This window comes from Eretmochelys imbricata, chromosome 1 (assembly GCF_965152235.1).
Source record: "Eretmochelys imbricata isolate rEreImb1 chromosome 1, rEreImb1.hap1, whole genome shotgun sequence".
NCBI lineage: Eukaryota > Metazoa > Chordata > Testudines > Cheloniidae > Eretmochelys > Eretmochelys imbricata.
In genome coordinates this window covers 163,337,911-163,352,685 of record NC_135572.1, presented here as the reverse complement: position 1 = coordinate 163,352,685, position 14,775 = coordinate 163,337,911, and the positions used below count along the sequence as shown (strand labels likewise).

Here is a 14,775-nt window from a genome sequence, read left to right as displayed (position 1 = left end):
TCATTTAACCAAGACTTCCTGTTCTTCAAAACAGGATTATATCCTCTGACGTCTAAGTACAACTATTGACCAAAACCTTTTACTATCCAAAATTATTCCTTAACATTAGGATGACTGAGGTTGTGCTGAAATTACTCTAAAGTTACATCAAAATAGTGTTTTGCTACTGTCTTTATTCAGTGACCTAACAATACTGTATGATATTTACATAGCAGCTCACATCCTGAAGGGATCTCCAAAGAGTTGCAAACCTGCCTTTGAAATGCAGCCATCTCTTGGGTGGAGTGTATCATTTGGTTTACAATATTCCTCACACCATGTCCTTAACTGTCTCCAGTTAAAAACAGGGGAAATTTTAGATAGGCACAACTATCCAAGTAAGATTTCTGACTGAACACTAGGATTAATGCCCTAACTCTGGTGAAAAGTCACATGAGATTTTTAATGAAAAGTGGTCAGCAGCCTTGTTTTATCAGTAGCCATCATAGCTACTAATACAGTGCCTTTGTGGGGGACACTTACTCACTGCTGACTTCCGGGGAAGAATGTCATCCACTGAGTCACCGACACCACTTTCCCCTGCAGCTTCCCAGTCCAAGTATTGATCTGTCCCAACCCTACTTAGTTTATGAGATTTAATGATGTCGCAGTTCCAGGTGGCATGGCTGGAGGCAACCACACTGGTGTGTAACATGGATGCATTTGAACACCTTTCTTTATTTTTCAGCAATACAGCTCATTCCAAACAGACAAACTGGAATGTGGCCAGGTTGGAAGCTGGAGATCCAGCCCTACAGCGAATGCTGGCGCCATCCAAGAACAGAATTTCCATTCAGAAAACAGTGAACTTTTATATGCCCCCTCATATAGTTTGCCTTTCTCATACCATTATGGACACTTCCCTGTAGATTCTCATGTCTTCAGTAGCAAAAAACAAATGCTGACGTCCAAATTTGGGCAGTCTCAAGGGTCACCTTGCGAAGTGGCTCATTTTTTCTTGAGTACGTTGCAGACAAGTGGAGAGCGCCAATGGCATTATGCCAACTCTTTAGTACCTACCAGCCAGTCGCCGTCTAAAAATCTTCCCGATCAGCCAATGAATGTCGCACGCCATAATCTTGCACAGAGTTATGAAGGTGAGTGTTATCTTAAAAATAATAAGCTGCATAGCATTTGGAAGATGTTTTTAATGTGTACTTCTAAAATATGAAATACAGTATGTTTACTGAAGACAGGAAAAATATATCTGGGGTGTAACGTGCAGCATGTTTAAAAGGCACACTGTCATGGCATTTAGACCTACTTTTGTTTCGTTTGAACATTTGAACAGGAATGTTATCCAGTTTCAGAATGTCAATTTTTTTTTTATTAAAGCCTTCAGTGGGTAAATTTTCACAAAAGCCAAGACTTGGACTCCCTTTACAGGCACAGCTCACATGCGTGTTTATGAAAGTTAGTTTGCAGGTGCAAAAATCTGGATTCAAATTGTGCCAGCATAATCAGAAAGAAGTGGAAGTACGCAGATCTGCACCTACAAGTCAACTGCAGAAACCAAAATACAGGCATGATTGTACCCAAACAAAAGGGAGGCCATCCTTTTAAAAATGTACCTATATTTGAAGTATTTGCCTTACTAGCTATATTAATGATAGTAAGTGTAAGTGTTTTTAGGATTGAAGTCAATGGGAAATTGCCTTGATTACTAATTTTCTTTGGGCAATGTCTTCACTGATGGGAGTTGCACCATCTTTCCACACAGCTGGGGGCAGCTCAAATGCTTTGAAAGGAACACAGGGGATGTTGGCCTTTCCCACCAGGCAACTCACAAGAAGTGTACTTCCAATGAAAAAAATCAAATCAAATAAGTTGAAAATTCAGTCCAATCCTTGTGTGAAATAGGTTTTAAATATTTCTCTGCTCAGTGTTTAACTGCATATACCACCCCGAAGAAAAGAAAAAACAGCTGTAATGGGAGCCTGCAGTAAGATGGATACACTGAACACAACTAGTTAGGACTGATTAGCAGAGACATTACTGGGAGAAAGGAAGTTTTCCATTCTCCTATGGAATGTCTCCTCTGATGGAAAACACTGAGGAATAAAAGATAGGGAAAGACAGGTAGGATCAAAAGTTTTAGCGACCCCAGAGATGTCACAAGATTATTCACTTGGGACCACTCACTGTGGCACCCAGCTCCTGAAGGAGGTGCTTGAAGATTGATCTTACTGTGCCTGACAAAGAGGGGTATCAAGTAACATCTGTGGCCTTGCACATCTCTTCTATGGAGGCCACAGCAGTCTCTGACCAGGATATTGCCATGCTCTTCAGTGAATGAGCCTTGATGACTTTGTATATCCAGGTTCCTGAGACTTTGCATGTTTCCAATATACAACCATAAATCCACCTGGCAACGGAAGCTTTAGAGGACTTTTTACCATTGTATTTTAGGTGAAAAGAAACAATAATGAAGGTTTTCCATATTGTTTTCTTCAGCTTAAATACATTTTCTGAGCACTGTGGACATCTAAGGTGTGCCAGACTCCTCTGATGAATGATGTGGACTTGCACAAGACGACAAGAGCAGAGTTTCTTAACTGGTGTGAAAAGGAGTATTTATTTCCAGAATAAAATTGAGAGATGCCCTAGGAACTATTTTGTCCTTGTGAAAGAAGCAACAGAGATCCTTATAGACAAAAATCATGAGGAGCTAAATCAGAGACGTACGGATGAAGGTGTATAACAATGTGCATTTCTATTAGGTGTGAAAGCCAAGGCCTTTTTGACCAAATTGATCATTTTTGCTTTTTCCTTTTTTTTTTTTAAATTTGCTCTGTTTTTGGATTAAGGGGATGGGGAAATATGTACAGAACAGCCTGTGGCCATCCAATTTGCCAGAGCAAAAAAGTCTTATATTGAAATTGAACATGAATACCGGCAAATATATTACCTTTGATAGAATTTGGTATCTGCAGGTAGGCTTCTAATAAGTATATGCAAGTCAAGAATAGAACAGAAAATATTGTGGCTCTCAAGGAAAGGAGACCCATCTGAAACTTTGAGTTTCTTATGCACATATTTATATTCTTTAGTTTCATAACATATACATACCTCCCAGTCCTCTTCTTCACAATGAAGAGAATGGAGTTGAGACCCAAGAATGTCTCTGGTTCTGAAATGGGTTTAAGCGCATAAGACAGAAAATGTGGGATCTCTCCTGAAGACAGACATGTTTTGAAGAAAGTTTGGGAATTGAGCTCAGGTCTGGTCAGAGATCACTCATGTGTCTCATAGAAAAAGTTGATGGGAGTTAGGAGTTGAGCCTCCCGGAGGGCACTGGGGATTTTATTTCTAACCTATTTCAGAATTTGCCTCCTCCATAGCCAGAATCAGACATGTTGCAATTGGCAAACAGGAGGCGTGGATCCTTGGAAGGGACCCCTTCCGTAGATTTGAATGGAATGGGAAGAAAGGAGTGTCTGATCTTGTTCACACTATCAGCTACTGCTTTTTCTATTGCTTCCCTGGACTGGTGAGAATGACTCAACTTTTAAGCAGAGAGGATCTGCTTAGAATCATTAACGGCAGTCCAAAGGAAAACCAAATATGATATCTGGCAACAGGGTTTGAGACCATGGCTGTTACAGCAAAGCACATTACTTCCATAGAGGCATCTGCCAAAAAGGACATGGACGGAAGATGTGTTTTTCAGTATGAATTCTATTTTTTAAGATTCATCAGACCAAGCCATCAAATCTCTGGAAAAGTATGTAGCACAAAAAGCTGTCTGCAAATCAGATGACACTGTCTCAGAATCTTGTCTTCAGGCTTCTTCAACTTTCCTGCTGACTGGGGAAGAAGAAGAAATCCCTTCAGAGAACATAACTGTCTTCAGCCAGGGAGGATCTCTCTGCAATATTTGATACAAAAGGAGCCAACTAGGACAGAAAACTTCAGCCCCGATCAGATTCTATTATCCACTCCACTGAACTCAAGTATCCTGAAAAATATTAAGAGCCACAACCTGTGAAACAGATCTATGCTCTTCTTGGATAGTAAAAACCAGTGAACACCTAAGACTACTACTAATGTAAATATATAGGCAATGCCTTCTTCAGTAAAGCACACCTTACCAAATGCCTTGAAAAATGCAATTCTCAAGAAGTCAACTCTTGTTCCTGAAGGTTTCTCCAACTACTGTTTCATTTCCAGCCTGCAGTTCCTGGGCAAAATAATTGAGGAAGTAATAACAACCAAGCTCCAACAACATGTGACATCAGATATCATCTTAGATGCCTCACACCCAGGGCTCAGACCAGGGCACGGCACACACATGGCTCTAGGGCAGGGGTTCTCAACCTGTGGCCCAATCAACACACAGCTGCGGCCCATGTGACATCCTCTGGGCCATACCGGTAATATTGGATGTGGCCCACAATGGTAAATAGGCTGAGAACCACTGCTCTAGGGGCACTAAAAGATGATCCCTTCATGGCCACTGACACTGGTTAGACCTCCATGTTCATGTCTTTGACACAGTGGACCACAAGGTACTAACTTGCCTACGTTACATAGCAGGGAGCAGCTGGCCCAGCACTACAGTGCCTCCAATCGTTCTTCTCTAGCAGAACGCAGGGAGTGGTGATGGTAAATTGCTCCTCCTCTCCGATGGCCCTCTCTTGCAGGAATCTATCCTGTTTTTCTTCAGTACCTTTGTGAGACCACTGGGAGAGAAAGTAAGATACCAAAGGCTCAGCTGCCAATAGTATGCTGATTATAGAGACAAGGCGGGTAAGGTAAATAGTATAACTGTCCTCCACATACATCTCATTCTCAACTGATGCAATCACTGATACTACTAAAATGTCAAGAATGCCTAGAGGAAGTAAGCTCTCGGATGAAGAGCAGATGGCTCAAGCTGAACCCAGGGGAAAGGTGTTGAAGAATTGGCCAAGACATTGTCTATGCCTTCCATTGAAGACAAACAGCCCCCATTTGTCAAAGTAGTGTGAAACATTGAGGTCCTGTTTAACTCCTCGCTAAGCTTGGATGACCAGGAAGTATCCATTTCCAAAGCTGCTTTCTTTCACCTTCAGCTTGTGAGGAAACTTCATCCCTTCCTCCTGGATGAGCACCTGGCCACAGTAATCCATGCATGTGTCACCTCCAGGCTGTATTACTGTAATCATTACATCTGAAGTTGAATGTGAAGATGATGCACAGGCTTCGGCTGGTACAGAATGTGGCTGCCTACCTTCCCCATGGTTCAGGCCATGATGAGCACCTCAGACCTGTGCTCAGGTCCCTTTACTGGCTCCCAGTTGGCTGCCAATGCCATCTTAAGGTCTTGCTTCTAATTTTCAAACCAATTCATAGATTAAGCCCCAGTTACATCAAAGATCTAATTTCAATCTATGAACCACCATGACAGCTGTGCTCCTCTGGGACAAAGCCCTCTTGGGGTGGAATCTGACTATGGAACAGTCTTCCAGAGGAGATCAAGTAAATCCAGATTCTGAACATCTTTTGGAAAAGTTGCAACACTGTCCTGTCATAGGGAGGACTGGGACCTTTAAGAGGGAACTGGTCCAGCTCACCTGTGCCTCATAACAGCCTTTTGATGGAGCTTGGTAAAGTGCAGGTGTTCCTGCTCTCTATAAAGAGCCAAAAGGGAAAACGGCATGGAAAAAGCAGTTGTGGCAGAGAAGAGAATAACTCTAGTGATCAGGAAACCCCTGAGTGGGAGAAGGATTTCGGCCAAAGCCAGAAGGCTGAGCTCCAGCTGGGAATGGCAGCTTTGTGAAAAGGAGACTGGGACAGAAGAAGAGCTCTGGATGTGGTAGAAGACACTAGGGCTGAGTATGAACTTGTGTTGTGATGACAGACTTTATTTTGAGATATTAAGGATTGTTTTTAAATGTTTCTGTTATTAAACCAGCCACAGGCAGTGGTGTCATTAGACACAAGACAGTCTGTGTAGAGTTCTTAAGGGGCTCAGATGAGGGAAACAGAGGCAGGGCACCACAGAGCCATGCCTGCACATCCTTTGTGAGAGGGCCTTTCCACCATAAGTGATGCTCAGTTTGATCACCTCTGTAATTACCAAATCTCTCCCACCCTTCTCTGTCCTGTCAAAACAACCCCTGCTCCAAGTAGAGTTTTGGCTTCATAAAGGGAGAAGTGCTGGAGACTTCAATGAAGTCCACTATGAACTTCGCTATTCATTTTACACAGAAGGTTCTTGGACATTATAGTGACAGGTAGTAGTATGAAAATGACAGATGCCTAAAATTATTCAAAGAGAGCTTTTCTTAGTGCCCCAAACTTTGCCAGGTGTTAGAGACTGGATTGTGCCCTCACCTGGAAACTTGCAGTGAGTTCTTAAAACATCCATGAATGGGAAAACACAGAGGTTGTACCTGATGTTATCTTAGAGGAGAGTTCCATCCCTGATTTTGGTTTCCTCAAGCTAGGGCCCAGCAGGCTGGACACTAGCGTTGTGATATTCATTATCTTTGTTGCCTCAGCTTTGGCAGGTGGCAACATTTAGCCCCCTGTAATTCTCGATCAAGCGGTGCTCCCTCAGTTTCTGCAAATTCCCCTCTCTCAGTAGAGGAAGAGAACAAAACCATAATTTCTGACCTCTAGTGGCTTTTGGTTTATTTGCCTTTTTTCTTAATCCCTTGGGCTTTCTGGGGGAAGATGCAGACAGCCATATGCTCGTGTAGGTTGTTTGGGGGCTGATCCCATTTTCCTTTGCCCAGGAACTTGAAGCAGGAACTACTCAGAATATAAGAAACTTGTACCATAGTCATAATACCCAATATATTATCCTGAGGTAATTGCTCTAGAAAAAAAGTACCTGTTTTAGCGCACAGGATGCAACAGAGGACTCTTTGCTGCCAAGGTGGCTGCATCTAATTTGTTGCTGACATGCCTCACGTCCCTTCAGGTGGAAATGGCCATTGAGAGGAGTAAGAGTCTGTTTGGCTTAGGATGGCTCCAGGTTCTTTCCCTTCCGGTGCAACATGTACTCTGAAATGGAATGCAACTGTGTCTATCAGCTTCAGAGCCCTTTTTGCTAGCAGAGTGAAACTCAGTGAGTTGGGCACACTGAGAATAAAATATCTGGCTGCAGGTACTTCCTGCATATTGAGCACCATCTGGACTTTGATTGTGCCGTTCTGGTCTGCTCCACTCTCTCAAGGTGGGAAAAGTGTATTCCTCAGAGTGGTTCCTAAGTGGGGAAAAAATTCCCCAGAGAAGAACAGAAGGAGGAGGAGGAAAAAGTGCTCAAAACTGCTGCAATTTTAAAAAGGGGCAATTTTTAAAATGCTGGAACCAATCATGGTCATTCTCAAGGTTGGAGGTAAGGTGCTTCTGTCAGTCTTTCCAGTGGGTGGGGCTGACACCCCAATGGTTCCTTTCAAATCTCTTGAGTTGTACCCAGTCTGTGAGGGAAAGAGTGCAACCACTCAGTGAGGATTAGTGGAGACATGATGCAGAATGGACCAGATTCACTGTTGCTGGTGTAGGTTGTGAACAGAGGCAAGTACAAGGGCCCTTCTGCAAAGCCATTGTGACTTTCTGTTGTAAGGCCCAATGTTAATTGTGCAATATCCTTTGTCTCACCTCTCCCAAACTGTCTGCCAGGCCTACAGGGAGAACTCACTCCCACTGGGGGAAGAGAAACTTGACAGGAAATGTGCACAGAATTAATGCATTGACTCCTAGCCATTGTAAAACAGCTTCTACTCCATCCAGTTGAACCCTGGAGAATGAGCAGTAAATGTCTCAGGCATTTCACCGTGCTTCTGATGCAGTTGGGCGTCCTGCAGCTATGAGTTTGACAACATTGGTTGAATCAGTCCTGGTGTAAACTACTTCCCGTGGCAGTATGATGCCCTGAGTTTGCTTTCAACCACTAAATTTCCCACTGAAGGCCATTCCATGAGACGCCTCCACCAGGGTGACTTGGACTTGCAAAGACACTGGGCTGACTCTAGCCTTGTTCCAATAAATGTTTTGAGACCAAGCAAACAAAACAGAAGCTAGTGTATATGTGACCAACAATGTTTTGTGCTCTGCTGCTCCAGAGACAGCTCGTTTAACTGACTACCCTAACCCATAAGCCACCTAGATGTTGGCTTACAAACAGGGAGGTAAACTAAACAGATTTAGCTTTATCTTAAATCCATACTCCATAAATAAGAAAGGCCACAAATTAATAGCAAACTGTAGCCATTAATAATAGAATGTAATAGACTACGTAAAAAACAAAAGTACATGATTGGGTTCTTGTATATCTTATGATACTGGCTAAACCCCAGGTCTTTAAAATTAAGTTCTTAAATTGGGGGAGAGGAGTTTTGTTTGGATGAAAGGAGGGTGCAAAAGGAAATAGGGCTTCTTCTGATAGAGGAGAATAGGGACAGGAGCTAAACTCTGCTCCAAAACTGCAGTAAAGAGGGCAGGTTTATTACATCTTAGGGCCTATTTAGACAAGGAAATTTACTGGCATAACGATACCAGTGTACTGCTACCAAGAAACAAACTAACCTCCAAAAAACCACTTGTATTCCAGAATAAGAGTGTCCACACAAGGAGTTCTAGTGGTAAAATGATTGCACTATAATTATACCAGTAAATTTCCCTGTGTAGACAAGTCCTTAGTGTTATAATTAAACACTGCTTTCACTTGTGAACTAAGATGACATTTTGTCTATTAACAAAGTGTGTGCACTGTTTAGTGTGAAATTTACAAAAACATTAAAAACAATATTTGAAAGTTAGTTTCTCCTTTTACTTATCTATCAAAAACTAAGTCCAGCATTCTGGACCAAATTCTTCTATTAGTTATGTGCTGCAACTCCCACTGAAATCAGTGGAAATTAAGTGTAGTTGATGGCTTCACTACTGTCTGCAGCAGTGCTGTGAATATTTTAGTTGCATTGATGTCAGCAATCACTATAGGGTGAGCCCTAAGTAAGGATATGCCTACACTGCAGCTGGCAGCGTGGTTCCCAGCACGGGTAGACCGACACAAGCTTGCTCTGTTTGAGCTAGCATGCTAAAAATAGCCGTGTAGCTGGAGGTAACAGATGCAGCAGCTTGGGCTAGCTGCCTGAGTACAATTCCACCCAGACCTCCAGAGTACATACATGGGTGGCTACCCCCAAGCTACATTGCTGTTTTTCACATGAAAGCTCAAAAGCAAACCTAGCACATCTGTCTGCCTGCACTGGGAAGCAATCCCAGCTACAGCGTAGACATAACCTATAAGATGTTGGGTAAAATTTCTGAAAGAGCCCATCCATTTTTCAAGTCACTTAGGAGCCTAACTCACACTTACTTCCAATGAGACTAAGGGCTGGTCTACACTACTGCTTAAGTCAATGTAATTTATGTCGCACAGGGGTGTGAAAAAGCCACCCCGAGTGACATAAGTTACATCAACTTAAGTGCTGCCCACACCGGTGCTATGGCAGCAGGAGATGCTCTCCCACCAACATAGCTTCCAGCTCTTGCAGAGGTGGAGTAATTATGCCGACAGGAGAGCGCTCTCCTGTCGGCATAGTGTGTCTTCACCACATGCGCTGCAGCGGCACAGCTGTGTTGGTGCAGCTGTGCTGATGAAGCGCTCGACTGTAGACTTGCCCTCAGCCTGAGTGGCTAACTGGCTTGAAAATGAGACTAAGGCATACTTAGATCTGATACTTGAATGTTTGATATTAAAAGGTTAAATCCAAGATTTATTTCTTGGCACCGAGTGTAGAAAGCCCAGATAGTTACTAACTAGAAACTTCATTTTATATTCTGGCTGAATATTGCATAACTTTAGTTAGATCAGATAGGACTAATACAGGTAATCATTTGTAGGCAAATTGGCATGAAACAGAAAGGCAGCATGAGGCAAATAGAAAACAAAGCAACCAACTAATATTGGCTAATGAATCCTCAAACCCTGGACAGAGTAGAGCTTATTTGAGAAGAGATGCACCAGACATTTTTGTATTTCAGAGAGATGGGATGAAACCAAAAAACTCCACATTCAAATATCCTTGAAAACTGGGATACCTTGGATCCAGATCTGACTTTGCATCTGAGGCTCATCCATGATTTAATATTCTGATCTTCAAACTCCAAGTTTTTGGACTGTTTTTGACATGTCGGAGTCTCTCTCAAAAGCATAAGTATAATATTACTGTAGTCAAGTGACATGTCTACTGTTCTGCTACAGATATTTTTAATATCTAATGCTAGATTTCATTTCAAAGAAACAAACAATTTAAAAATCCAATATAACAGGACATAAGTCTAGTTCAATTTGTCAATGACTCCTGCAAGAGTCCAAGTAATCTCCCCCCACACACATTGGCAACAAGAATAAAGTCCTGTTTGACTCTGAATTTAATACATAATAAAAATGTAACATTTATTTTGGGGATAGATTTTGAAGCTTTCACAGGAGTTTCAAAAGTATAAAGTTATATCCCTTTTCCAAATGTTTAAGTCCTTGTTAAATTTCCTGATTTAACCATTTCAAAGAGGATACCAATTTACAGCCACACAGACAAACAATGAGAAGTTCATCTAATAATGCAATCAAAATATTTTCCTAGTTGAAAAGTTGCAACATAGAGCAACTGAAGTGTCAGTTGCCTTACACACTGACTAGCCTTCCATATCGGTTTCTGGTTTTTCAGTACAGTCATAAAGGGTCTGACTCAAACCATTGAAGTCAATGAGCTTTGGATTAGGCCCAAACTTAGCTGGTATTAATGTAAAATCATAAAAAGTGACAGTCTCTAACACAACTCATAGTATATGAGCTCCAATCATCAGCAATTAATACTCTTTATTTTCCCTAAAAGCGCCCATACCAAACAGAAGATACAGCCAAGATGCTACATCTGACAGCTTTCCAAGTTGTGCAACATCCATGCCAAACAGCCGATACAAAGAAGATATTTACAACTCCAGCATCATGAAACCCAACAAAATGGAAAGCAGGATACATCCATCTCATCATCTCATTAAAGAAGAAAACAAGTTAGCTTTCAGCAGAGACCTACAAGAAAAAGTGTGTGTCAATGAAAAGTCTTTTTCAAACTCCATAGCTAATTCCTTGTTGCCAAAATCAGAATGTTTTCAGGCTAAAGCTATTGGACAATTAAGTCATCTCCTGCCAGTGCCAACAGTATATGAACAAACAAGGAGAATATGTATGAAAGAACCAAAATATGGGCATATTAACCATCATGCTATGAATCTGGATGAACTAGACAATGATGACAGAATGACAGTAAAGCTTGACCATGACTCTGAAAATGAACACATGATGGATACAAGAACTACTGGACAAGTCCCATTTGTATTTCTGAACTATCACCATGTTTTAGCCAAACATGGTACATTTCAAACCTCATCATGTACAGCAACAGGACATGTAGCAGAAAATTATGGATACACTTCTGAAGAGGTAAATACATTTATTTATAAAAACCAAAGTCCATCATCAGCCTCTTCTCCAGAAACCCACAAGGAGACTGCACTACCCCATTATATCGGAACTTCTGTAATAATAGCCAATGGGAGGTGACAATAATAGAAATGTATTTCTTAATTAAAAACAAACCCAAACTGTAATGATTTCTAAAAAGCATGAGAAAACATGGCTACATTTACTGAGCATAGCAGAAGGTCAATGAGGGACAAACTTGTATGTGTTCTTGGCAAGTAATGTGTTATAATACCTTCAAGGTCAGAAAAATACACATCTAGCTTCAGTGTTTCATTGTCACAGATAAATCTCTGGTGTAGACTCTGCCAGTAAGAAGCCATATAAAGATCAAAATTTTGTTATTTTACAGTGTGTAACAAAATTAAAGGGCAAATGTTCTATGCCCAGAATTATACAGAAGCAACTGTTTTTTTTCTTTTTTAAAAAACTAGGTCTCCAAAATATATTCAAGATTCTTACCATTAATATAAACCATAAAATTTCGTTTAAATGTTATCTGACAAACACTGTGAAATACGAGAGCAATTTCCCAACCATGTTGTAAACAACCCGACAAATGAACTTTGTTTAAAAAATGATAATTAATCTTAAATATCCATGACATAATTGCATGAACTAACCACAAATCACATGGTCTTGGAATGCTTATTAATTATTTTAATAGTCTAAAACAAAGTTAGATAATTCTAGCTTTATGATATATTTTGAGAGAGTCAGGAATTCATAGCTTGTTGCTATTATTATGTATTCGAGAGGGATGATCAAAAGTCAAACTAGTAGACACAGATACAGATGAAAAAGTCTTGTCATAGCAAGATTGGCACAACATGAGATCACACTGCAAGGACTGAAAATTACTCCCAATAAAAAAATACTGTGATAAGAAATAATTTTTTCAAGTGTGCCACTGGATATACTGGGAGAAGATTGTGCACTTTTTCAAACAAACCATTCAAAAGACTGTCCTGATAGGAACATTAGAAATTTCTCATTTTAGACAGCAAAGGAAATAGTGAGGAGAATTCAGTGAAACTTTGCAAGCTTGGTTCGAAACTTGTCAGCACTTTCTAAAGTTTTGAAAAAGTTCAGGTTTTAGCAAACTGGACTTTCTCAAGGTTGAATTCTCCTCGTTGACCCCAAGTCAAGATTCAGGTTTCACAGATTCTCTCTCACCACAAAAAACTTTGATGGACAGTTTGGACACGAGAAACCACTGCAAGTTACAAAAAGCAGTTTGAGTACATTTGTGGTTAGATAGAACTGAATATTTCGCACAGCTCTCATGGTTAGGTACAGTGAACTGTATCCAGGAAAAAGCATTTCAGATTAGCAGAAAATCCCCATCTACTTAGTTTTGTTCAGTATTTCCAATAAAGTACCAATTAGTTATTTTCACCTGTCCCTATGGTGTACAAATAAGGAGACACATGTATTTACAATAGAACCTCATTGTTACAAACACCAGAGTTATGAACTGACCAGTCAACCACCCCCTTCATTTGGAACTGCAAGTATACAATCAGGCAACAGTAAAGGACCCCCTACCACCACCAAAAAAAAAGGTAAATACAGTACTGTACTGTATTGAACGTAAACTACTAAAAAAATAAAGGAAAAGCAACATTTTTCTTCCACATAGTAAAGTTTCAAAGCTGTATTAAGTCAATGTTCAGTTGTAAACTTTTGAAAGAACCACCATAACCTTTTTGTTCAGAGTTGCAAACATTTCAGTTATGAACAATCTCCACTCCAGAGGTGTTCGTAATTCTGAGGTTCTACTGTATGTATGTTCTACAGAGAGTATACACGATCAGCATACACCACCTTCTCCATCACCTCCCCAAAAATTCTGTGTGCTCTTGATAAAATGACGAATGACTCCCTAAAATAACACGTATAAACATTAACAAGTACAAACAATGGAATCAGATGGTGTTTTATAGGAAGACTGCATTGTAAAGTTGAGTCAGCATTATCTAGCTTCTTTTTTTAGTTCCATTCAAGGCTAGATTACATTATAAAAGCTTTTATCTGCCACAGCTAAATATAAATGTCTCATGCTCTGTAGGAGTATCTCTAAAGAAAGTACTCACATGGCTTGTGCAATATGGAAAAATACATGCTCATGGATTACACCTTATTAAAGACAAATATGTTAAAGGATGTAATAAAATGTATACATTTTTAATCAATAAAGCATTTTCTGTATTTCATACACAGCAACAAAATTCATTCGTTTTCCTAGGTTTTTATGAATATTAATTGATATAACAAGTAAACAAATGCTTTGAAGACGTGTTTAAAAAACAATTTTCAGTATTTTTACTGCCTTTCTATTAAAAGATGAATAGTATTGAGAAAGCGTTATTTTGCAATTCATTGGATGCACTGCACTTGCAGGTTCACAGTTAACTGAACTTTTAATTCGCTGACAGTGCTTTTTTCTCTGCCCCTGCATACTTTCACTGTGATGCTCAACAAAAATATTTCGTAGTAGTTAGTAGAATTTTGATGCCTTTATAAAAATGTTCACTGTAAATGCACTCTGTGCGTCTCTAAAGACGGAAAGGAGCCAGGTCTAAGGGAATTTTACAAGTGAATCCTATTACCGATATTGATATGATTAGTTACAAGTGCTTTGTTCTCATTGTTTAATTGACCTTCCAAACTAATGTCACTAATGTATGTATCCAACTTAATTCCTGGAAGAGTACAATGATGCCAAGACTGGTGTGTGTTAATTTTTTAAAATTAAAAATGTCCTGCAATGAGAAAACTGACATTGTCTACATTGTCAAGAAGAAACCTGATGCACAGCTCTCCCATATTACATTTTGCTATATACGTCAGTAGTACGGTGTACTGCACACAAAATCAGTCTAGTATATTTTTCTGTTCTCTTGAGTGGGTCTTCATTGTGAAAACATGATTTCAGAAGGTACAAGTTTGACTTTAGTTTTTGTTTTTTTGAAGTACAATACCACAAAGTACTTTCCAGCATCTTATTAGTTATTCACACTTTGCGGCTGTACTCAATGAATATGCGTTATGGAGGTGTTCCATCATTCTCTGGCAGATGTTTTACAATACATGAGGTTCTGAGACACAGAGGTTTATAGTGAGGAAATAGAGAATGAACTGTGCATTCACATATGATAATGTGGATTAAGTTTCAGAACATATATTTGTGACTAAAAAAACAAATGTCCATCATTTCCCCTGGCCACCCCAAAATAGAAACACTGATTGCATAT

General features: G+C 40.1%; 1 protein-coding gene across 1 annotated transcript in view; it reads left to right on the top strand.

Annotated features, from left to right (window-relative positions):
* SIM2 (SIM bHLH transcription factor 2) overlaps positions 1 to 14,168 on the top strand; it is a 70,946-nt gene extending 56,778 nt beyond the window's left edge. The window contains exons 10-11 of the mRNA XM_077818660.1: positions 728 to 1,136; positions 10,872 to 14,168. Of these exons, the coding sequence (XP_077674786.1) occupies positions 728 to 1,136; positions 10,872 to 11,599 (1,137 nt within the window). The 3' untranslated portion in view covers positions 11,600 to 14,168. The remainder of the gene's footprint in view (positions 1 to 727; positions 1,137 to 10,871) is intronic.
* The last annotated feature ends 607 nt before the right edge of the window (positions 14,169 to 14,775 follow it).